This window comes from Mustela putorius, unplaced genomic scaffold (genome assembly GCF_011764305.1).
Source record: "Mustela putorius furo isolate JIRA1106 unplaced genomic scaffold, ASM1176430v1.1 tig00537248_pilon_pilon_pilon, whole genome shotgun sequence".
Taxonomy (NCBI): domain Eukaryota; kingdom Metazoa; phylum Chordata; class Mammalia; order Carnivora; family Mustelidae; genus Mustela; species Mustela putorius.
In genome coordinates, this window is record NW_025422387.1 from 9042302 (window position 1) to 9067059 (window position 24758).

At 52.0% G+C, this 24758-nt stretch overlaps 1 protein-coding gene across 3 annotated transcripts in view; it reads right to left on the bottom strand.

Moving 5' to 3' along the window:
• TBX5 (T-box transcription factor 5) overlaps nucleotides 1-24758 on the bottom strand; it is a 47616-nt gene that overhangs the window by 20961 nt on the left and 1897 nt on the right. For 2 of the 3 annotated variants that reach the window (XM_013056570.2, XM_013056569.2), the window contains exons 2-8: nucleotides 24229-24365; nucleotides 22345-22529; nucleotides 20650-20744; nucleotides 18394-18513; nucleotides 17477-17624; nucleotides 13870-14022; nucleotides 5669-5760 (exon numbers count right to left, since the gene is read on the bottom strand). In XM_013056570.2, the coding sequence (XP_012912024.1) occupies nucleotides 5669-5760; nucleotides 13870-14022; nucleotides 17477-17624; nucleotides 18394-18513; nucleotides 20650-20744; nucleotides 22345-22491 (755 nt within the window). In that variant the 5' untranslated portion in view covers nucleotides 22492-22529; nucleotides 24229-24365. The remainder of the gene's footprint in view (nucleotides 1-5668; nucleotides 5761-13869; nucleotides 14023-17476; nucleotides 17625-18393; nucleotides 18514-20649; nucleotides 20745-22344; nucleotides 22530-24228; nucleotides 24366-24758) is intronic. The other variant, XM_004753297.3, reaches the window with a different exon arrangement.

Consider the following 24758-nt stretch of genomic DNA (forward strand, 5'->3'; position numbering starts at 1 on the left):
AGAGGGGCGCCTGGGTGGCTCAGTGGGTTAAGCCTCTGCCTTCGGCTCAGGTCATGATCCCAGGATCCTGGGATCGAGCCCCAAATTGGGCTCTCTGCTCAGCGGGATGCCTGCTTCCCCCTCTCTCCCTGCCTGCCTCTTTGCCTACTTGTGATCTCTGTCTGTCAAATAAATAAATAAAATCTTTTTAAAAATATTTTAAAAAATCACTTAGAGGCAGGTGAGTCTCTCCTCCTAAGAAACCAAGCTCACGGCCAGGATTCTTCCCCCTGACCAGCTGCGTGGCCCTGGCCACGTCACCCTGGCCTTTGGCTTCCCAAGGACATGGACCCCGTCTCAATGCCTGACATCAACCCGTCTGGGCCCGATGCGGGGCCAAGTGCTTCCATGCCTATGGGGATGGTGTTAAAATATGGGGACACACTCTGACTCTCCTTCTGTCTAGAGGAGGGATCCCTGCCCCTGGAATTCGGTCCCCCCTTGGTTGAGTCCCATTCAACACCAGAATGCAACAGAAGGGATGCTACAGTTTCCAAGGGCTGGTGAACAGAGCCTCACCGCTTCTTCCTGGTTGTCTTGGGGGCAGTCCACAGCCGTGGAAGGAGTTTGACTCCCCAGGGACCGGCCGTGTTGGCCAGGCCGGGTGCACATGCTCCAGGGGACAGCCCCGCTGACAGCCCAGCCGAAAGCCAGCATGGAGCATGGGAGACAGCAGTGTCCCAGTCCGGACATCCAGCCTGGTGCCATCAGCTACCTGCCACCCCAGACAACACCGGAAGGCAGTCAGGGATGGCCCAGATGACCCCTTTCTAAGTTCCTGACCCACAAACCATGAACAAAATAAAAGTGTTTCGTGTTACCTCATGCTTTGCCTTGCATACAGTGGCGACCAGTCAGAACTGAGGTCGTCTGCACTTCCGCGTCCCTTGAACGAGCCGTGGAGGCACAGAGCAAGTGGTTTCTAGAGCTTTGGCTCTTCCTGGATCTACCCTCACATACAGAGAGAGAGGATGGCCTCGCTTGCGGCCCAGGGCTTCCCAGCCAGCCCCAGGGAGACCCGGGAATACTCAGTTACGTAGCAAGAGTCATCAGGACACACGCATTACCTCCTCCACCCGCGCAACAGCCCTGGAGGTAGGTTCTGTAATTATCTCCCATTTTACAGATGAGGAAGTAGAGGCTGGGTGGAGTTGGGGGAGCCCAACCGCGGAGCTTTCTTCCCCGGGGATGCTGCCCCTCTGGGGTCTGATTCACCTCTGCCGCCTGAAGACCTGCCCCAGCATGAGCACTTCATCGGTATGTCTTCCCGCATAACAGACCGACAGAGCCGACACTGGAAAAGTAAGTGACTCTCCAGTCCTCAGTTTCTCCTTCTGCAAAATTGGAAGAGACGCTGTCTCCCCTAGTCCCTTCTGTCTCGAGAATGTCACGTTCTTGGAGCAACTGTCCCCTTTTTCCCCCTCCACTGTGCCACCCCAGGGGGCTTTCGGAGACTTTCTGACCCTTCCTCCAGACTTGCAGATCCCTGCCGGCTTCTACCCTGACCCAACCCAGAAAACCCTTCTTCCCAACACACGCAGACCCCTCTTCCCACAAGGCCTCCCTCCCAGCCTCTCCTCCCCTCCTTCCTCCACCGCCCCTCCCCCCATCACCCCCACCCCCTCCCCCAGGGGCCCTGGCCTTGGCCTCCAGCACCTTCCACTCTTAGGAAGTTCACAGCTTGCCTGAACACATCTTAAAGACTAAAGCAAAGGTCAAAGAAAGCAACCTATCATGGAAAACCAGGGCCTAGGTCATTTCAAACAGCGAAAGCTCCCACGCCTTTCTTGTTAAGATGAGCATTTAGGGATATTTCTCCAATTTCTGTTACTTGCATATCACCTTGACAAGTCCACCAAAATTTTATACCCGTTCTACTCTCATTTAATTACTATTTTCCCTTAAATAATCAACCTTACCTCTCCCCTGCCCTCCTCGCTCCTTCCTCAGAACTTACTCTCATTCCAAGCAACGTTGTCTCTAAAAATCTGCCTGATGTTCCCATCTGTCACCAGGCTAGAGGTCCCGCAATTTGGGAAATATTATTTGTTTAGGGTAACACGTTTTCTTAAGCCGCGGATTAACCTTTCGAAACGACCTTGGCACATATTCTAATCGGTCAGCTGGAGACAGGATTTTAAAATAATTTCATCTTCTTTTTTGTGCTTTTTCCACAGCTCACCCGTTTTTATAACAAGCGGTTCTTGCTTCTGCAACCAGAGCCCATAAATGAGCGGTGGAAAAACAACTAAGACACCATCTGCATTTTCCAAACGCAGAGAGGCGGGCTCGAAGAGATAGGGTGAGTGTCCAGACGTTTGCCAAGCTAATCCAGACGTTATTTATGTGGGCTACGCGCGGGTCTGTGTCCGGCCCTCTCCCCTTCTTCCAACTGTTGGAATTAGAGGAAATGTCATTCCTCCTGCTTTTTCCCCCTCTCGGGCCAGCTGTCACCGGGTGTGTGGGGGACAGGAAACAGGATTACAAGATGAACAGGGAGCCTGCCATTCTGGCCTGGCTGTTATCACGGCCGACTCTGGACAGCCATCTTCCCCACTTGTCACTGGGAGCTGGGACCATAGCCCGGAATAAATGCCGAGTGAGGGCAGAACTGGGAGTAACGGGGAGTCTTCTCCCAAATCAGATACACTGCCTAGGAGCCAGGCACCCTACAGACATTTTCTCATATAATTCTTATAAGAATCGTGGAAGGCGGAGGCTGTCATTTATGCCCATTTTACAGATAAAGATACTGAGGCTCTGTGAGGTTAAGTCACTTGCCCGAGGTCACATGCTCACAAATGCAGAGCAAGGATGGAAGCCAGGTTCGTCTGAGTCCCAGAGCCTTCTGTTGGAGCCACTCTGTCTTACTCCTCCTCCTTCCCAGGGGCCACGTGCACAGGACTGGGCAGATGACCCCATCTACTCTTCCGGCCTGGTCAGTGCTCAGATCAGCCCTCTGGCTCCCCAGCGCAACTCCTAACACAGCCACAAAGACACACGTGGTTCTTTGGCTGCAGGTTTGCACCCAATATGTCAATTAGTGCCTACGGACTACCAGCCAACCCTGTCCCGCCTTTTTCTGCAAGTGCCTACCCAAAGAGGACACGTAGACGACCCCTCAGCCAACCTGCACTGATAGGGGGATGATCAGGACAGCCAGTTCAGACCAAAGTAGAGCCATCCGCCTAAATATATAGCCAGCTGTGTTTAGAACCTCAGGGGAGAGTTTCTGGGGTGACCGACATTTCATCTCTCAGACACCTGTCCTCCCCACGTGTCTCCCCTCCGTGCCTATCATCTATGCCATCAGCTTCCAAAGTGAAGGGCCCAGGCCTGACACAGGAAAGCGCCAAGGGGTCGTGGGGGATAGATATCCACAGTCTGTGGCCAGGGGTTGCCTCTTGGAAAAAGGGACAGCTCCAAGGACACCTAGTGATGGACAGGAGATGGCTGAGCAAAGAGGAAGGAAGAAAGCTTGCGGAAGACCAGACCTGCTGTTCCAAGGGCCAAACACAGGAGGAAGGATACAGGCGTGGAACATCGCCTTCAGCGTGATGGAGACAGAGAGCGGACACTGGCAGGGGTCAGAGCGAGAGAGTGACTGCGTCCGAAGGGAAGGGCACGGCCCACCCCAGGGAGGAGTCTGGGCCTTAGCCTGAGGGCAACAGGAAGCCTGGGTGTGTTCTACGCTGTGGAGTAACCTTCGCTGATCTACCTGTGTTTTACAAAGATGTCTTTGGCAGATGCCTGGAGAACATCCTGGAAGGGTTTAAATAACTTAGGAGGCTGTGGTGGGCAAGAAAGTGGACAAAGCCCGGCAGAAGAAAGGGGGTGAATTCAGACATATGTTAGGAAGGCAGAAACAACAGGACCTGGTGACTGGTTACACGTGAGAGGGCAATTTACAACACCTCAAATCCACGATCCCACCTGCTCTTGACCTTGTGGAAAGGAGGGAAGACCCCTGGTTTGCGGGCTAGAACGGGGTGCCTTGCTTCCAGTCCCTACCTGCACAGCCTCGACCCTCACCGGCTGGAGGACGGAGGTGAGAATCTGTCAAAGCCTAAAATCCCTTAGGGACAACTAGAAGGTCGTCGGCCCCTCTCCCTTTCTAGGATACCTGTTGTCAGCTTTTCCACGGACCATAGATTCAATCCAACTCCATTTTCAAAATGCAGACATTCAAAAAGCCAGTTGTTATTTTTTAATGATGATGATTTAAGAGCTTGGTTCTTAGAGTCACAAAAGGCATCTTCCTGATCCGTGATTGGGAAGAAACCCCATTCTAAATGCAGAAATGCAGACGAGTGGGGCAGAGTTACGCACACCTGAAGGTCAGGGTGTAGTTCTTCTTTAAAATCATGCAAAATCTGGGACGCCTGGGTGGCTCAGTCAGTTAAGAGTCTGCCTTCAGCTCAGGTCATGATCCCAGGGTCCTGGGATCGAGTCCTGCCTTGAGCTCCTTGCTCAGCAGGGAGCCTGCTTCCCCCCTGCCTACAGCTCACCCCGCTTGTGCTCCCTCTCTCTCCCTCTCTCTCTCTCTCTCTCAATCTCACAAGTAAATAAATAAAATCTTTATTTTTTAAAGTGCTTTAAAAAATAATAAATAAATAAAAGCACGCAAACTTAGATCAGGAAAGTCTGGTCACTAGACCGCGGCATGCATTTCCAAACCAGTGTGAAAACGACAACACTATGGCCTTTTTCTGTTCCTCTCCTAGATCCCTGAATGAGTATGTCTGTCCCATCTGCCTGACTCACCCTTCTCCTGTCTTCCAGAAAGGATAAAGAAAAGCTTCCTACATGACCTCATTTTATTTTGAAACACTAAACCCACCAAAAGAAGAGGGGGGAGGCAAGGAACCCTTTCTTGGTCAAAGGAATCAAGATGTACTTCTAATTCTCTTGCCATATGGTAAGTTATTTTGGAAGCATATGAAGAGGTACAGAGAATGTTTGACAAAATTGGCAATGCTCGTACAATCCCTTCAAATCAGACCAAATTCCCACTATGTACATTTGCTACAACCCCTTCTATTCATCATATCAGCAACTGTGACCACAGGATATGTAAAAATACCGAGCAATTTTTATCACCAGCTTCCAATTCCCCAGTGCCCCGGACCACCACGTGGTGTCAAATTTGTCTGCATTTCACCCCCAGGAAATCGAGTCATTAACTTCCCTTTCATTTACCAAGAGTTGTTGCCAAAAAGAAAATCATTCATCGGCTGTGACTTATGGGAAGAAAGAGAGAAAGGACTGATTTCACGAGAAGGAAAGAGAAGGCAAAGAAAGGGGAGAGAAAGCTGGAGCTTTTGTTGCCCGGGACAGATGGAGAAGGCCAAGTTCCCTGGTGCCTTCTCCCCCTTCCCATCCCCGGAGGACACATTCCCCCCAACACCACCGCCCAGGGCTGTCCCATAGGGTGAGCCACATGGGAGCATGTGGGGGTCATCAGATGGTGGGACCGAAGGTGGCTGTCTCTCCTTTTTCTCGATGGTCAACATGCCTGGGTGTCTGTGGGGAAGGCAGGAGGAGGGAGGCGGCTGTGGGCTCTCCTGGGTTCCTTGCGGGGGTGGGAGGGAACTTGGAGAGACCAGAGCCCAGCACTCCACCTTCTTACCTTTGCATTCTCGACATTCTGTGTAGTTCCATATCATCACTGCCCCGGAATCCTTTGGCGAAGGGATTATTCTCAATCTTTAATTGGGTGATCTGCAGGAAGGGGAAGAGAGAGTCGGTTTTCACTCGATGGCTGGAAATGCAGCCTCTGGCGACCAAAAGAAGCAAATTAAGCCAATCACGTCAGTGGGACCCACCACTTCATTCTAGAGGAGGCTTTGAAAAATTCCCTAGATCAGACCGCTTTTAAAAAGGAAAAAAACCTGGTTTCGGTTTGCCCCTTAATTGGAGTCATACTCTGCATCACTCCAGCCGGGCTGGTTTGTTGTTTGATCCCAGCATGTTGTGTTTCAAACACAATCTTGGAGTCCCCCTCCCCCTCGGAAAGTTGGGCACGGTGACATGGTGCCCCTTTCCCGCAGCCTGGTGACCGCCATTTGGAGAAACTTGGTTGCTTTCAAGATTCTGCTATGCCTCATGCCTTGTTCATTTCAGCTTCGCAGAGCTAGCTAGCACAGGTGGAAGCTGGTGCCGAATTAAATAAACACCCGGAGAGAGGGCTGTAACAGGCATGACAGCTGTCTGTCAACTCCAAAGCCCTTCAATTTTCCAGATAAAGAAGAGAGAGCCCTCTTCTTGGAAGTGTTTGCTGCAATGCACAGAGGTTAGCAGTGGAGCAGGATCTTGGGTTCAATGGTCAGAACTTTCACGGAAACCATCAACACGTAGTCTCTAAGCGTGAGCGTACAAGACAGATTCTGGTGAAAGAGGACATCCGTATGGAGTCTGCTAAAATACTTCCTAAAAGCTGCGTGTGAATTGAATTTTTATTTATCGAATCTCTTGAGAGCCACCAAGGCAGCATTCACGAGGTTCAATCATGAAAGCTTCACCTTCGCCATCGTTATTATATCTATAATCTTCTTATTATATAATAACATTATATAATATGTATTTATACTTATAAAATTATATCTATAACAGTGTATCTACCTATACGCTGCTCTCTGCTTAGTATTTTTATTTAAATTTCACCACCTTTTGTTTACATCTATTTTATTTTATTTTATTTAGATTTTATTTACTTATTTGACAGAAACAGTGAGAGAGAACACAAGCAGAGGGAGAGGAGGAAGCAGGCTCCCCACTGAGCAGGGACCCCGGTGTGGGGTTCAATCCCAGGATCCTGGAATCATGACCTGAACCGAAGGCAGTCACTTAACCGACTGAGCCACACAGATGCCTCCATATTTATTTTATTAAAAAATATTATATCACCTCTCTCCACCTCAAGCTAGAATCATGAGCTATTCGATAAAAGGAAAACTACTGTATCAAATCTCTCTGCTGGCCCCCGCAGAAAGTTCCAAACCCAAGGCCTGCCCTGACTTTGTGGCAAGGGGAAACGAGACACTTTTAGAAATGCATTTAACACACACTGGGACTAAACTCTCTTCCTGATAGATGAGTAGAAAGATAATCAAAACGAGAACAATTTTCTGTGTTCCTGTCCTATGCAAGGACCCACAAAAACCACATCAGCTACCCTCAGTAGTAGCGTTACAGACTTTGAGAAAGTCTCTTTGAGAAGCCAGGAGTAGTAACTAGTGAATGTGCCCCTAATTCATCCATTTGGGGGCGGGCATTCTGGTACATTCTGTTTTCCAGAAGAGATGGCCTTATAAGGTTTCCTTCTAACTCCAAGACTCTATAATGAACATGAAATTACTATGTGACACATGTGGATGTGTGTATGCCTGCAATAACAAATAAAAAATCGGGGCACCTGGGTGGCTCAGTGGGTTAAGCCTCTGCCTTTGGCTCAGGTCATGATCCCAGGGTCCTAGAATGGAGCCCCACATCTGGCTCCCTGCTCTGCAGGGAGCCTGCTTCTCCCTCTCTCTCTGCCTGCCTCTCTGCTTACTTGTGATCTTTGTCAAATAAGTAAATAAAATATTTTAAATATATATATATATATATATAATTAACATTTTAAAAATATGTTGATTCCAAACAGACAACATTTTGGAAAAGGCAAAACTAAAGAGACAGCAAAAAGGGATCCGTGGTTTGCCAGAGATGGTGCGGGGAGGGAGGGATGGATAGGCAGAGCCCAGAGGACTTTAAATAAAACTATTCTGGTGATAATGTAACGGTCCATACATGTCCATGATTGTACACGTGTCCACACCCACAGAATCTACGACCCCAAGAGTGAGTCCTCATGCAGATTCTGGGCGATATTGATGTCTCAGTATAGATTCATCAATTATAATAAATGTCCCACCCAGTGGGCGATGTCGATGGTGCGGGAGCCTTTGTGGAGGGTCTCCCCCTTCGGAGACAGGAGGTCCAAGAGAACTCTCTGTATTTCCCACTTAACCTTGCTGTCATCTTAAAAAGCTACTCTAAAAATATAATACCTATTTTTAAACTTATAAAATAGGGGTGGGTCTTTATGGGTAACACACATTCCCTATTGCCTCATTTTTTTTTTTTTAAACTGGACCTATTCCTACAACTTTCTGATTTTGACTTGACCCTTCCAAATGAGTAGAAAGGTCTGTGAAAGTCTCTTAGGATGAGGCACCTGGGGCACTCAGTGGATTAAGTCACTGCCTTTGGCTCAGGGTCCTGAGATCAAGTGGGAAGCCTGCTTCCCCCCTTTCTCTCTCTCTCTGCCTGCCTCTCTGCCTACTTGTGATCTCTGTCTGTCAAATAAATAAACAAAATCGTTAAAAAATAAAGTCTCTTAGGAAAACAGCCTTTAAAATGGGCTGCTTCTGTTCCGAGTCACTTAAATAGAGCTTTCTCTCCCACTCAGGCTTTGTCATTTAAAAAAAAAAAAAATGCAACCCCATTGACCATAAATCATGCTTTTTTTTTTTTTAAAGCTGGCAGGGAGAGGGATGCTCAATATGTGAAGTAAAAATCAGGTCATTCCAAAAGGGGTGGAGGAAATCCTCGCTGCACCCCCCGCGAGTTTCGTAGGCAACACGGGTGTGGTATCGGGGCTGAATTAATGCCTGGTCCATGACGTCACTGTTCCATCCATAGCTCAGGACAAACAATTACCGCGGGGGGGGGGGGCGGTGAGAAAGAAAAAAAGGGAAGGCATGTTTTGATATTTTTATCAGCAAAAATCTTTCACTCAAAACCATTCCTTGCACCCCAGACACGTCCTACTCCTACCTAATGCTTGAGCTTCCAAAAATATAATTGCATAGGACAAGCCCAGTTTGCTACACAGACACTTAGGTGTGTGGCTCCTACATATGTCTTGTTTGTAGACCGAGTGCACAGGTCCCCAGGACCTAAGAATTATTACCCTTGGAGAACCGTTAATACTCAAGCTCCACAGCAGGTGAAAACGTCAGCCTGATTCTGTCCACCCCCGTCTCTGAAATTCCCTTCCAAACACATTGCCTGTTGGCTGGCTCCCTCACAGGCACACGACACGGTCGGATGTCTGAGTTCTACTAAAAGGCTCCCCTGAAACCGACTTGCGCTAGTCACCAAAGGCACTCTGCCTCTCCAAGATCAGCACAAAACCGGATATCCGGGTGGAGGAGGCGGGGGGGGAAGAGGGGGCTAAAACCAATATAAATGCCAGCTCCAACCAGTGAGACAGAGGTTGTAAAAATTAATGAGAATAATTGTTGTGAATTCTTGCTTTTGGAAAAAAAAAAAAACCCTCACGAGAGCCAAAAATCTTAATTATGTCTCTCTATTAGGGGTTCATTTCCTGGTCCCAACCAGAAAGCTCATACCTCATAAATACAGATTCCTTACACAATGATTTAAGCAGGAGGAAAAATGCCTTTTAATGGCAAAGTAAGTTAATATCGGGGGACAGACATGCTTGCATACACGGCCATTGTTGCAAGAGCAGAGAAATGAAATGGCCACGTGACCTTTTTTTAACACCTAAATATTTCTAGGGCTCGTTCTGGGTGCTGCTGACAGCCTCAGTGAAAACCTTACAGAAACGTGTTTCACAGAGCAAACGTCGCTGCTGCGGAAGAGTCGAGTTTTTTAAACATCTTTTTCAAGCTGTCAGCCATCTGGGGAAATAATTCTCAAATCCAGCTTGGGATCACAGCTGGGCTGAGGAAACATGTTGTGTCATTAGGAGCCCCCACGGACCCCAGTCTCACAAACAAAGGTTGCCATGTACCTGCCTCTGCCTGGAACAGCAGCATCCCAGCGAAAGAGCATTTGGGAGGCATCGGTCCACTTACACTAAAACTGAGTGCCTCCTATGGTCCCAGATTGTCCTGGCAATTAAATCCCACAGATTGCTGTTCTGTCCTTGCTCGTGTAGTCAAACCTCTTTGCAAACAGTCCTTAAATTGATGGCATGTTCAGCGTGGGAACGCCTTCAACCACAAAGACGGACACTTGTCGTTGTTTTTCAAACACGGTGAGAAGAACTTATTTAAAGGTTCAGTTCTGGGGCGCCTGGGTAGCTTAGTGGTCATGATCTCAGGGTCCTGGGGTCCTGGGATCGAGCCCTGCATTGGGCTCTCTGCTCAGCAGGGAACCTGCTTCCCCCTCTCTCTCTACCTGCCTCTCTACCTACTTGTGATTTCTCTCTGTGTGTCAAATAAGTAAATAAAATCTTTAAAAAAAAGATAATTGTATTAAAAATTTTTAAATAAAATAAAAAAATAAAAGTTCAATTCTTCTGATTCTAAAATAATCAGGGAAGGCAAAGAGTTTCCCAGCGCCTGCGTTTTGGATGGCATTGTCTTGTTATGAAGGAATTCGTTGAGCAGTCAATCCATGGGATCTTCGCTCACCCTCTGGGTGAGCATGTGTGTAATGAATGCCCTGTACTACACATTTTCCAAGGACTACCTCATTTAGTCCTCGTGATGGTAAACACGAGTGATTCTCATCTCAGCCCCATTTCACAGATGAGGAAAACTGAGTAACTTGCACAAGTCAAATGTATTTAAACCCAGGCAGCCTGCCTCCAGAGTCCCCCCTGGTCCCTAGGCAAGGGTAAGACAGCAGGTGGCTTCTGCCCACGAAGTCAAGAGTCTCCACACCTGGCCCACGTGGGACAAGGAAGGAACAAGACGGAGTCCACAAACCACACTCAGCTTGGCCTGAGTGTTTAAGTCACGTGCCCTACATCCATGCAGGGAACGCCTGCACAGGCCCCGGACTGGGCTGGAAAAACGTATGACTTTAGACTACTGCCTGACAAGGAACAGAGATGCCTTTGGTAGTCCACAACTAAAAAGTGGGGGGGCAGGAGAAGAAGAATGATGGAAGGTTGTCTCCTATGAAATCCCTCTTCTGAGGGGTGTCTGGGTGGCTCAGTGGGTTGAAGCCTCTGCCTTCCTCTCAAGTCATGAGCCTGGGGTCCTGGGATCGAGCCCCACATCGGGCTCTCTATTCAGGAGGGAGCCTGCTTCCTCCTCTCTCTCTTGCCTGCCTCTCTGTCTGCTTGTGATCTCTTGTCTGTCAAGTAAATAAATAAAATCTTTAAAAAAAAAAAATCCCTCTTCCGGATGTCAGGCTAAAAAAACCTTTATGGACCCAACCAATTAAAAACAAACCAAACCCAATTCCCATCTGCGAACCCTTTGTGTGGTTATCAGACACACATCGATCCAGATGGATATTTGGAGACACACATTTTTAGACCCGTGAGCATTTAGACACACAATCCCCTAGATTGTGCTCAAATCTCACACGTACACACCCTACTGGGCAGACACTCCTTCAAGCACATGGATCATTAAATATATTCACTGGGGAGGGCATTTTTTTAAAAAAGGAGAAATGGGGGGCGTGGGGTATATTCACAAGTGGTCGCAATGACAGCTTCATGGCTACCTACATGCTAAACTCACCAAATGGTATATTTCAAATATTGCAATTTATTGTATGACAGTTATGCCTCAAAAAGCAGAGACAGAGGGGCGCCTGGGTGGCTCAGTTGGTTGGGCAGCTGCCTTCAGCTCAGGTCATGATCCCAGGGTTCTGGGATTGAGTCCCCCTACTTGTGCACTCTCTCTCTCTCTCTCTCTCAAATAAAACAAGAAAGAAAGAAGGAAAGAAGGAAGGAAGAAAGAACACACTCTCCCAGATCTAGTCTTGCTTGATGGACCCTAAGATCATAACTGCACAGAGCTTAGGGATTCCCCCCAAAGGACCTGAGCACTCACATCTTTCTTTAGCAGGTCACTTTCAGGAATCTATTTCCTGTCCTTTCTGTTATGAATCTGGACTTTCTTAGTTAAAAGGAAGAAGAAAAAAAAAGAAAAAAGAAAAGAGAAGAAAACTAAAGAAAAGAAAAAAAATCTGATATATCTTTGGATCCTCTGTCAGGTGTAAGCGTGTGTGTGTGCATGTGTGTGTGTGTGTGTATTAACACATAGACATACATGTGTGTGTATGTATATACACACATTTGAGAGGGAGGGAGGGAGAGAGGCGTGGTGAGACTGAGTGTCCTTGTTGCTATTTTCTTCCAAATTTTTCCCTTGTGACTGTCACCACAAAGTTAAACATAGATTACAACAGCCATAGAGGAAACAGGTCTCTCGCAGCCAGACCCAAATTAGCCTGAAATAGTTTTGCAATTTTCAGAGTATTTGACCTTAATGTTTTTACTCTTGTTGGTTTGACAAGTCAGGGGTGGAATTCAGAAAAATCCTTCTTCCCCTTTAAAAAGTAATTGCATTTTGGAGAGAGTGAGTATCCTTCTGGAGGGAAGCTCTCTCAAGACTTGGATCCCCAGACAGGACTTGCGGCCTTGAAGGGACCATCCATCACCTCCTGGCCTGCTGACTGACAGCCCAAATTTGGAGATTACCATCTTGGAACTGCCCCGGCTTTGCTGGGAGGTAAGGAGGGGTGTTATCTGACACTCAGTGTGTAGGCAGGAGGCTTTAGGGTGCTAAACCCACCTCTCACCCCTGCCCTGGCCTCTCCCACCTGGCTTCAAGGCACCTGTAACTTCCTGCCAACCTACCCTGATCTTGCTGATGGGGACTGGAGCTGTGAAAGAGGAAGGGCGTCAGCATCCTCATGTCCATCTCCTTATGGTGCCCCAGTGACCTGCCCTCACTGATCCCATATGGAAACCCCTCCATTCCCCTTGAACAGTCCTCCAACCCAGACCACAGTACTTAATGCTAACAGCCTGCAGCCCCACAGTGCGCCCCCCCCCACCCGCCCTGTATCTTGCCGTGCCAGATTCTATGTCTTTCAGAACTCGGCTTGAGAATCACTCAATCCTGTCCTCCCACCAAGAAAATGAATCCAGGGGCACTCACGTTTCCAAAGACCAGAAGCGAACCATGACAAGTCAAGCAGACCCCTTTCTCCTGGGGAAGAAGAAAAGATCCACCACCCCCAAACTGCAGTGATGGGGTACCTTCTTCCAGCACCACTGTCCAGCTTGGAAATGCCCAAATTGGGGTGTGGGTTTTGAACAGTGCGGGGTCTGCTGTTGACAATATCGAGCTGTACCCTATGTCTCTACCAGCCTCCAGCCTCCTTCTGGAAGACAAGGCTTCCCTCGCCTCCCTCTGCAAGCTTTGGCTTTACTGTGGTCTCATCTAACTCCTGGGAGCTGCTGGGGGGCGGGGGAGGGGGCAGGGCATAGCTCGCTGGGGTTTTTGTTCTTATTTTCTACGATGCCAACTCTGCCTCACTCTGGTCCACGATCAGTAACGGTGGAGACAAGGAGAGAAGCACCTTGCAAACCCAAGCCCAGAGCTTCATGGCAACTGTCACCTGCCCGAGGTCAAGTTGAAATGCACCCAAAAGGCAGAGTGGGAGAGAGACCCTCACCCACAAAAAGACGTTCCACGAAGCTGGCCCCAGGCCTCCACCCAAGAGCATGGACCCCTGCAGTAAAGCGACCTTTCTTCCTAGCCATCACTTAGTGAGTGCAGAGAGATGCGTTCCTGTATTTGTCACCTACAGTCTGACTAGTGCGTTGAGAGACAGAGAGAGAATGTCCCACAAAACCCGTGAGTACAGTACAAACAGCTGCAACTTTCAGGCCATAGCTTGGTGCCTACCCCAGCCCCGCCCCCAGGGGGGTCACAGCTGGTGCCCGCTGTGAGGGAATAAAGAAGCCCTTAAAGCTTAAAAGTTTCCAGAAGAGATCCCTGCATTCTCCAGCAAAGACATGGGCAGCAGCCCCAGCACATGGTTCCCGGGCCTCGGGCTTACCTTGTGGTTCTGGTAGGAAGTCACTGCGATAAAGGCCGTCTCAGGAAAGACGTGGGTGCAGAACGCAGTATTTTTTGAGCCAAATCCATTATTTTCATCCGCCTTCACGATGTGTAATCTGGGCTGATATTTGTGCATGGAATTTAGAATAATCTAAAAATAATAAGGAAAATGAGATTGTAAGAAAAAATCAAAACTCCTTTGTTTCCCGATAAATCCCCTCTCTCCACCCCTAAAATTCACCTCCTTACACAGACTCTCAAAAAAACGGTCTGATTTTTTTTTCCCTCCTGTTTTGAAAAGGGGCCAGTGATTTCATTAAAAAGAAACATTTCAAAAATGACAATTTCCAACCCAAAAAGCCAGGGTAATATTCCAGGAATCTACCCAAAGCACACAAGGCAGTAAATCAGAATTCTTAATAAAGTTTGCTTAATAAATTAACTCCTGCATAGGGCACACCTCCCCCCCCCCCCACACACACACACACACACACGCAGCCCACCACCACCACCACAGGAGAAACAAGTCTGGAGCAAGGAACTCGTGACCCAGGGGCAAGTTTAAGCGTCAGTTTTAGAATGACAGGGGAGAAGACACAAACAAATAAACATCCCCCCCCCCGAAAAAAAAATTTCCCTCACATAGATGGCAAAGGAAAAGAGCAGTGTTTGCAGGACTGGGATAAAAATCACAGGCTTGGTCCTTCATTAGAAGGTGCAAAGTAGAGTCAATGAAAAAAAAAGAAGATAGTGGGTTGGGGAGTGGGTAAGGATGATGAGATTGCGGGAAGAAGCCCCCCCCCCAATCCTACTGCCACCAGACGAGGGCCTGCTTCTCTCCTGGTTCCCTTTCTACAACTTTATCAACATTTCGGGATCCACAGTCGGAATTATCTCCAGACTTGGCCCCAGACAGAACCATTACATCTGCTTTCTTGGGAATGCGCTCTTTCTCCTTCCTTTCCACCATCTCCACGTTCCGGGGTGCTCCCAGGAGCAAGCAGAGTCTTCCTGTTCCGGCTGCACCTCTCATAGGACCGCTATGATCAGTATTAAGGGGAAGGGGGGGGTCTCCAGACTTCCTCTCTGCTGGAGCAGGACTAGTCCTAGGAGATGAGCATGTTTGCTAATAAAACTAGCTTTGGGGTTTTGAAGACGCCTGGCTTTTGATGATTTCAGGAGGCTGAGAACGCGAATTTATCAAATCGCTCGGATACAGACCCACCGAACGGGCCCATCGCAGCGCTGAACGGGCCGGAGAACTGGCCTGCTTTTTCCCCAGGACCGCCGGGTTGGGGGGGGCGGGGCGCGGTGCTGTCCCGGTGTCTTTGATTATTTGCGTTGATGACCCTGGGGCAGGGTCCTCGGGCCAAACCTTGAGACCCGCCCAGAACGGGGCGGGGGGGGGCGGGGGAGGGGAGGCGGGGAGGGGCGAGGACCCCGGGCCCTGCGGCTCCCGACGACCCGGGCTCTAATCTCCGGCCGCCGCGGCCCGGCCGCCTCCCTGGCCGATAGTGACGCCGGCCGGGGCGGCGTGGCGACAGAGAGACGCAGCAGGGCCGCCGCAGCCCCCGGCCGGCGCGGCCATCGTCCCGGCTTAGCCAAATTGCTTTGACGGCCGGGGACAGTGTGGAGACATCAGCGCGAGGGCGATCTAATGGCTCCTAATTTCATTAGGGCGGCTCTGGACTCCGAGTTCGGAGCTGGAGGGGGGGCAGGGCTGCGTGGCAACAAGGGAGTCCAGGGGGCCACCCCGAGCACCCTCCCTCTCCCGCGGGCTCGGGTGGACTGGAAACTCGCAAGGGTGCCGGGGCCTGGTTGCCCGGCCGCGCGCCTTCCCCAGGCGCCCACCCCAAAGGGCACCGCCGGCCTGCAGAGGGAAAGCCAGGCGCCCGAGTCCCACTGCCCGGCACCAAGGTTGCACGGAGTACCCCCCCCAGCAAAAGCGTCCTATCGAGCCTCCACAAGGCCACGGGCCAGACGGGAAAACCGTCCCGATTCTTCCCGGAGCTTCACCCTGATAGTCCCAGTTCTGCGCCCGCAGGTGCGCGTCACCCCCGCCAGCCAACGCCCCAGAAGCTCGAGGGCATTTCGGCGCAGGGATGGTCCCGCCCGCGGGAAGCGACGATATGTCGAACTGCGTGGTTGAAACAGGAAGGAGGCCCGCCGTTTTGCCCTGAAACGGCCCTTGGCACCCTCTGCTTCTTCCCCAGCGGGCAGGAAGGCAATGGGCCTTCCCTTCTGTCTTCCCCAGAGGCCAGCAGTTCAAGCTCGCATCCACCACGTGCAGACTGTCCCAACCCCACCACTGACCCTGGCGGTTCAGCCCTAAGGCCCCACAGGACAGAATTCTCCCCTTGGACCTTCACAAACTGTCCCTCTTCCGAATCAGATCCATTCAACCCCAGTTCCCTCAACTGAGGACCGTGTTTGTTGATTCTTCCCTCTAATTTCCACTCTTGGAATTAGAAAGATCAAGCCTCAAATCCCTGCTCCAAATTACAAGCTGTGTGACCTTGGGCGGGTCCCCTCCCTTCCTCTGGACTCCCATTTATAAAAGCTGCATATGTGTGTCCTCATTTCTAAGTTGCTATGAAGGCCAAATGCCCAAAGACCCCCTTGATGGTGGAATTATCAAGCCAAGGGTTCTGGACACACTGAATTCAGTCAGAGACGGTGTCCTGTCCTGGCGATCCATCACTGCCAATGAAAAGATCTAGAGACATTTTCCTCCAAATCAGTGTTTTGTTCTTCATTTGGTTTTTGTTGAGGAAGAGAATCTAGGTTAAGGGAGAGAATCTGCTAAAAGCTACATATTCTCTTGGAAGGTGGGGGGCAGCACACTCAATGCTCCCCATGCAGATTCAGGAGCTCACCAGGCTGCTCTGAGGGAGGGGGCCCCTGCGGACTCCAGGAATGGGACTCAGGACCAGGCTGACCTGCTCTGGGCATGGCGGGGGCAGGGGGAGAAGCTGGAGATTGTTGGGAGGAGAAAATGGATAAACCCAATATATCAGCTAAAAAGGGGCGCCAGGGTTGGCCTCTGGCAGGTTGGTTTCCCCATCTGTAAAAGAGGGAGCAGGTGGCCCAGGATCTCCTTGTCAGTTAGAACATCTCAATAATAAGACAGGATTTGGAAGTGAGCAGGGAAAGCAGCCATGGCTTCCACCTTGGTCCTGTCTCTGGGCAGCGTGTGCCAAGTCCCCACTGGGCTAGAAGGACTGGATTTTCTGGGGTGTGAAATACACAGCCCACCACACCTCATCACTGGTGTGCCTGAGGTCCAGACCAGGGATGTGCGCTTCAGTCTCCCCCAGAGCCCCTTTCTCCTGCTCCCTGGGAAAGGGAGCCCCAGAGCACAGGACGGTGGTCCACAGAGAGGACTGCACAGGAGAGTGCTGGAACCAGAAGGGAAAAAGACCCCATCGGAGAGCGGAGAGAGAAAAGACCCAGATGCGTAGAGTGAGCGGGGCAAGGAAAGGAGAAAGGTGAGTATAGGGAGGCAAGAAGAGAGAGAAAACTGAGGGAGCCCCGCAGAGGGAGAGGAGAGAGGGCAAGACCGACTGACTTGGACAGACAGACTGAGAACTGCACCAGGTACTTACGTGCCCGAATGGGTCCAGGTGGTTGTTGGTGAGCTTGAGTTTCTGGAAGGAGACCAGCTGCCGCATCCAGTGCGCTCCCGTGGCCGGGGAGTCCGGGTGCACATAAAGACGGCCGGGCATGGCAGGCTCCGCTTTGCCGGTCACGGACCTGGAGCAAGGAGGGGCAGAACCCGCCCAGACTTAGCATCCCGGCAGGTTGGCGGGGGTCCTGGGCCAGGCCAGGCAAGAGCTGCTGAATAGGAGAGTGATCTGGAAATGGCCTAACCCTTGGGCCTCCCCTGGGCCTCTGCAAGCCAGCGTCCAGGCAGGTCCCCCAACCGGCTCATTCTTCTTTGGTCTCACTCCTCCCTCTGCACCGGGGTGCCACTGCCCGGCCTAGCAGCCTCTTGCTGACCAGGGACCACCAGGAGGTTCTGGAAGTCTGGACAAAAAAGTCTAAGCAAAGTTCTTGAGGGCTTTTAAACGGGCCTTGCCATTCGAGCCTCTCTGCATGCTTGGCAGCCAAGGAATGGACCTCTCCTCTCTTGCCTGTTTAACTCAAATACCATGGCCGAACCTTGCTATTTCATAAAAAGGCATGTTCAAAGCAGGTAACTCATAAAAAATAACTGTAAATGGTTTTATGCCCCCAGAAATACCTCCAGCGCTTGGAAACAATACCCTTTTCTAAAAATCCACAACCCGCGGGTGCAGCCACAGATATAGGCCCTTGACTTACTCTGAGCCTCAGTTTTCTGGTCTATAAAATGGGGACTAATGGCTGCTGTTTCTTCCTCTCAGAGTGGTCTGGGATAGCACCCAAAGCCTCTGGCACACAGTAGGACGTTCAAAAACTGTTTCTTGGTTCAATGCGGGGAGTAGGGAGTCTGGCTTTCCACCCCCCCTCCTCCCACCAGCTCGCGCCGGTGGGTGCCTACCATTTGTTATCTGCGAACTTGTATCTGTGGTCATCCGCTGGAACGATGTCCATGAGGAGAATATATTTCGTTTTGGGATTCAGGCCCGTCACCTTCACTTTGTAACTGGGAAACATCCGCCTGGGAGAGATGGGAAAAAAGACGGAGAAAGGGAAAGGGGGGGGGAGAGAGAGATTGAGAGAGAGAGAATTTTACTGCCAATCCAGTAAAGGGCACGCTACACATTGTCATGAAAGCAGCAGCTCTTCCAGAAGTGCGTGGGGAGAAAAGTGGCCCCCGCTCCGCTCTTGGCAAAAATCCATTCCAGGTTTCCCTTGAAGTTTTGGGGAGGAGATAGGCCCGGAGGTGAGCTGGAGGCTGGTGACTATTGGTAACCAGGAGAAAAATAGAAAGCTGGAGGCCAAGGCTTCCAGAAAGAAACAGTTGTGTAGAAGGCCCTGCTTGGAATCTCCATTTCTGCTCTTTGTAAATACTCTTTTCAGAGCCAGAGACCTGCTTTCTAATTTAGGGGTAGAAGGAGCCCTATTGGGGGAAACGCTGGCGTCCTGCGCCCTGACAGGTGGTCCTGTCGTTGAGCCCACGGCGGACACAGGGCTGTGTGCGCCCTCGGGACTGCACACCCGTGGGTGCCCATATAGCTCCCGCCCTCGCTATGGTCCACGGCCGTTCCCAGAGTAGAGCTCAGCGGGTGACCTCTGCCGCGAGGCTCTAGCCGAAATTTATTTCTAAATGCCCCCCAATTTCTCCGACGTGCCTGGCACTCCTCCTCGGAGAGTCTAAACACGAAGAAACTCCAAACCCATCCAGGTCTAGTTTTGGGAAGACCAGAGCTGGAACCGGGATGGGGTCACGGGCAGGTGGGTGCTGTGTACCCCCTCCTTCTGGGTTCTGGGACTTGCGCTCCAAATTCCCAGTCCTCCTGTGGAGGGGACGGGGGATGTGCGTGCCCGGGAAAGCCAGCAAGGACAAGCTGCTGGATCCTGGCTCGCCCAGGGATGGCAGGAAGGGGTGAGTGAAGGGTGGCCTTGGAGCCCGGGCCAGGGGGTGTTTTGGGGGGGGGGGTGTTTATCTGGCGGATAAACCGTGGGTGCACCGTGGGTACAGGAGAGGCTTCCCAGGCCTTTTATAGTTAAAGCCCCTCAGCTCAGGCTGAGGGCAGAGGGGGCCTGGCCGTGTGTGTCCTTCCTGGGCAGAACGGGAAGAAGAGCTTAGTTTTTCAGTATAAACAGAATGCGTCTCCTGGTTCACTCGGGCCGAGCGGGGGAGAAGACGTTGTTTAATTTCAAATAATAATAAATGTCACTGTTGTCAGTTTATTGCGGGAGGGAGGCTCGGGCTGGAGAACGGGGGCGTCTGGCGTAGCGGCTCCTCCCTCCCCCTTCACACGCTCGGCGACTCGGGCCTACTGGCCTCTCGGGCTTCACGCGCCCGGTCGGGGCTGACTCCGGGCTTTCTGCCCTTCGGGATGCGGAGGGTCGGTCCGGCACGGGGAGGCCTGTGGTGAAGGCTGTCCCCAGGCCTGGGCAAATTAGCACTCGGAAGTCCAGAGCTGCAGGACCCTGCCCCCCAGCCTCCCCAGCTGTCTAGCACATCTAGCAGAAAAACTGCGAGCTTTGAAGAGGAACTCTGGGGTGAGTGTCTTGGCGAAACTGCTGAAACGGCCGTGTTTATCGGTGTCTGTATATAGAGCCCGGCCGAGCCCCAGTTCAGTTTCAAAGGCTTCGCCTGCTTTCTATAAACAATGAAAGAGGTAGCGAATACATTCAGCGATTCGGAGTTTGGCAACCGGGTGGGACTCTGGACCAGCTCCAAGGTCAGGGAGGGCGGGAAGGAGGGTGGGGGCCGGGAGTCAAGGCTGGGAGCGGGTCTCTGAGCCGACTCCGCAACTCTCTGGTTTCCCGTTCTCTCTCCCCCTGGCCCTACTGTCTCCCATTACCAATCTGTCCGCCATAAGCGTAGCCCCCACCACCCCAGTGCAAGCTCTCGATCCTTCCGTATCAGGCGGGAGACGTGCCCTGCTTTGAAGGCGTTTTCCCCCACCAGGGGTGGAAGTCACTGGAGAAGCTCTCCAAGCAACGTGAACCCAAATTGGGCCACACAAAAACACATTCATTCTCTCTCTCTGCTCTCTCCGGTTCTCTTGCCTTTTTCTCTGCCCCCCCTCCCCGCCTCCTCCAGGTCTCCCTCTCTCGGGTCTCCGAGACACCTTTCCTTCTCCGTCTCCCCTTTGATTTCCCTAGGCCCTCCACAGCTCACCTTCCAGCTTTGGTTATGATCATTTCCGTGCCTACTTCGTGAAATTTCAGCCACAGTTCTCTTTCGTGGAGAAACACCTTGATCCCTTCCATGCCCTATAAGAAAGAGAGAAAAGTCACACAGACAAGCCCCAGGAGCAGGGGCCTTTCCTTCCCAAACGCCCCCAAACACACGGCAGGGCTCCGTGGACTCTGGGGCGTGGGGTCGGAATCCCTGTGCAGGCCCCATACGCTACCCCACCGCATGGTGCACTGCTGTCTCCTAATGCCAACACAAGGGCGAAGAGTCCCCAAACATCAGGGTCCTCTAGCATGCCCGTGAGAGGACAGACTAAGACCAAAAAAAAAAAAAGTGGGGGGAGGGGAACTAATCTCAATTCCTTTCAGCCAAGATGCGGCTTAAAAAAAAAAAAAAAGGCAAAAACAAAAATGCTCGATCTCAAAAAGCCCACTCAGAACATCTTTCTGCAGACACCCACAAGGGCACACACAAACACACAGATGTGCAAATCCCGCACGGCGGGGCCAACATAGACATATGTCAAAATCTTAATTTAAAAAATGTTTCTATAGGATGATAGGTTCCCACAGTCCAAAAAAATTAGTCCGCAAATATCTATATTAACAAACCTTCCAGGTTCTCCTCACATCCAGCTTCGTTCACTTTGAGCTGTTCTGATTCTGGGCACAGCCGAAACAGCTCTCCACATTTCCACTTTCAACTAAAAGCTATTTTACAAAACCGGTGCAAAAAATATACAGACACGAAAACCTCCGTTCTGCCATAATCCGTAACTGTCTCGTGAGCGGATTTGCTTTTCCGAAAACAAAAACAATCTGAGTTTCCCAAACTCTGTGCCCACTACCCTCGGCTTCTCTATAACCGTACACGCATTTTCCCGAGATGGGAAAGGCCGAGAGGTGATAAAGTAGGCAGGAAAGACATCAATCGATCGAAATCCCAAAGAAGGGTTTTGGCTACATCCAAGTTTCTGTGCTGGTCAAGTCACCCTCCTTTGCACCATCTGACGCCTTATGTAAATTATCAAGAGCTGCACGGGCCGCCTTGACATCCAAGGCGCCGGAGGAAGAGGGCACAGAGAGTGCGCGGAAGCCTCACCCTCTACTGGGGCCCAGCTTCCAGCCAGGGGAGCCTGTGGCTCCCAATAGCCTCCCCGCACACGCCTGCGCTCCCGGCCCCCAGCCAGGGCAAGTCAGCCCTCCAGAGCCTGACCCAATACAAACAGTGCAACTCCTGGGTCTGGGCGGTGGCGTGGAGGAGGCCCATGGAGGCGAAGGGGAGAGCAGATCTGAAGAGGGGTCAAGCCATCGCTCACGCCGGCCTGAAGCGGACGCTGACCCAGCCCTTAATGAGGCGCTCGGGGCTGAGTCTACGCCTAGTGCAGCAGCGAAGGCATGATCTGGGCTATTGTTAGCCAGCCCCACATAGCCAGATAATTAAGCCTTCTTTAACAACCTAAATGTATTTCCAAAATCCTCTAGCCGTAAAGATTATTGTCACAATAAAGTGGATGTGAGTATACTGGTGTTTGGGGATGCAGGGCATGGAAAGGTGGAAAGAGGGCGGATGGAAAGAAAGGGGACAATTGGGGACAATGAGTAACCCACCCCCACCCCTCCCCCACAGGAGGGCCTCCGGTTCTTCAAAGGGCCCGGAGGCTAGAGGTCTCCTTACCTGCTGGGTGAAGGCAGCCTGCGGGGACGCCGGCGACTTGCTGGGGGCCCCCAGCGCGCTCTCGGCTTTGGAGTCACAGGGTAGCTCTTTTGAGTCAGGTTCCAAGGGTGTGTGCGCCAGGCCAAAGCCCTCGTCTGCGTCAGCCATGGTGTGTCCGGCGCCCTGTGCCCGCGCAGGGTCCTGCTCTGAGGACAGGAAGCAGAGAGACAGAGACAGAGGCAGAGAGACAGAAGAGACAGTTGGAAACTCTGTTCTAGTGATAGGAGGGGGCAGCCGGGTCCCCAGTTTCCAGCTCCCAGCACCTCCGTTCCCAGCTGAAGGAGGCTGCAGGAGGTCCCCTTATTATTATCATTATTACTCCTTTCTGAGCGCACACAACCTCTTGCGAAAGAGCGGGGTCAGAACGGGAGGAGGCGAGGCCCGCATCTCCCCTGCGCAGGCTCCCCACGATAAGCCAGCTGCCCGTCAAATTTGTCTGGACTTCTGGAAGAGCCAATAAAGATAAGGCCTGGGTATTTTTGGAAGCCATTGGGTAGGAACCAAAAACAAAACAAAAAACTAGTGTCCTTTTAGAATTGTTTTTCTTCTTCAAATGTACAGAAGGACATCACAGCTCTGTTTATTAAAACTCGCAGGAGGCATATTTCTTGGGCAGCAGGCAAAATGTCTGCAACAACCCGCCTCTGGCAAAACCAAAAACAGAGGAGGGAAAAGATCTGCAGAACGAGAGACCAGGTCCGCGGGAGAATTCACGTTCATCCTTTATCAGTTACAGGCTTTAAAATTAAAAGTCCTTCAACAGTAAGAGTCCTCCCCCTTTTCCCCAACTTTTAGCAACGGTTTAAAAAAAAAAAAAATGAAAAGTAGCCCAACGGAAAGGGCAGGAGGGCAGCAGCCGCGGGGTCGTGCGGAGGGAGACGCGCTCCTGGGCGCCGGCAGCCCGCACCCCACCGCCTGCTCCGGCGGCGCGTTCTCCCGGGTTTCTCGGCTCTCCGGCCCGAGACGGGCATTTTTGACGAGCGGCCAGGCCGAGGGGAGTTTCTCTGAGCTTCAGCCGCGCCTGGCTCGCTAGAACTGCAGGCCCAAGCTTGGGGGACCCGCGAGGGTCTAATGGGTCCCAGATAAATTCTGGGCTTCCGTCGTTGGATCGGCCTCCTAGGTCGGGCGCAAGGGGTAGAATGACCCGGTTGCAGGCTTATGAGGTTGGAACACGCAAAGTAACAGCTGCAGAACTGTTCAAGCCCGGAGGAGCCTGCCTCTTGCTCTGATCGCTTTCCAATCTCCTCCACGTTTCCAAGTAAGGATTTCCTCCCTCAAAACCCGGTTAGACTGGGAAAGGAGCGCCGAGGATGGCCCCCCAAAGCTTAGCGGCCGCTCCTGCAAGTGGCTGGATCCCACCCAGGGCTGCGGGGGCCGGACGCCCAGAGCCCGACCGAGGAGGACGGCTTCCGAGGCCCAACTCCCCAAGCAGCTTCCCTCACCACACCCTCGGGGTTCGGGAGAGGCGGTGACGGGAGCCCCCAGCAGCCGGCTTGCAACAAAAGAACCCGGAGCAGCCGTCCCCCACGTGCGCTCGCCTCCGCCGCGGGCCGCAGGGACAATCGCAACCAGCTCGCCCCGGTCGGGGTCGGGCGGCAGCTCCGGGGCTGGCGGGGGCGAGCTAGATGCGGTTTGACAGAACCAGGCCGCGCGTCCTGCAAACCTCCACGCTGCTCCTGGGCCGCGCGCCTCCCCGGCTGACTCCATGCACCAGGAGCTCTCTGCAAGCCGGGATCTGCCGCATCCCGGGAAGGGCTGGAGTCCCACCGACCGCGCCTCCCGGAGCCGATTCGGCTGGAGGGGCTCCCTCCCCGAGCCTCCCCGGCCATCTGCGGGTACGGTTACCTCGCTGGGCGAAGCCGGTGCATTCACCAAATCCCTTCTTGCTCCTAGCAGGGAAACCAGCGGCGAGGCGGGGGCGCGGGCATGGTGGCTCCGGGGTGTTTATGCCCGGGACTGCTCGCCCAGACTAGCGGCTACCGCTGCGTACAAAGGATCACCCACCGCTGGAGCCTCGGCAGCGGCTGCCCACCCCCAACACACACCTCCTCCGCTTTGCGTTAGCTCACTCGCTCTCCCTAAAGACTTCCAAGTTGTCAGGGGCCAGAAGGGCTCCAAGAACGCAAGCAGCAGCCTCCTGGAGCACCCTCAGCGTTAAAACCTCAGCGCCCTGCTTCTCACTTGCACCCCTCGGGAGGGGAAGCTGGGGAGACAGGAGGAAGCTGTGGGAATGGGCAAGGTCCTTTCTGGGCGCCGCTTTCAGGGTTAAAGTTCTGGAATCCAAGGAAAGAGTCTCTCTCTCTCTCTCCCTCTCTCTCTCTCTCTGTCTCAGAAATACAAGCCGACTCAGCTGAGCTCAGTGACGTTGGGCTGCC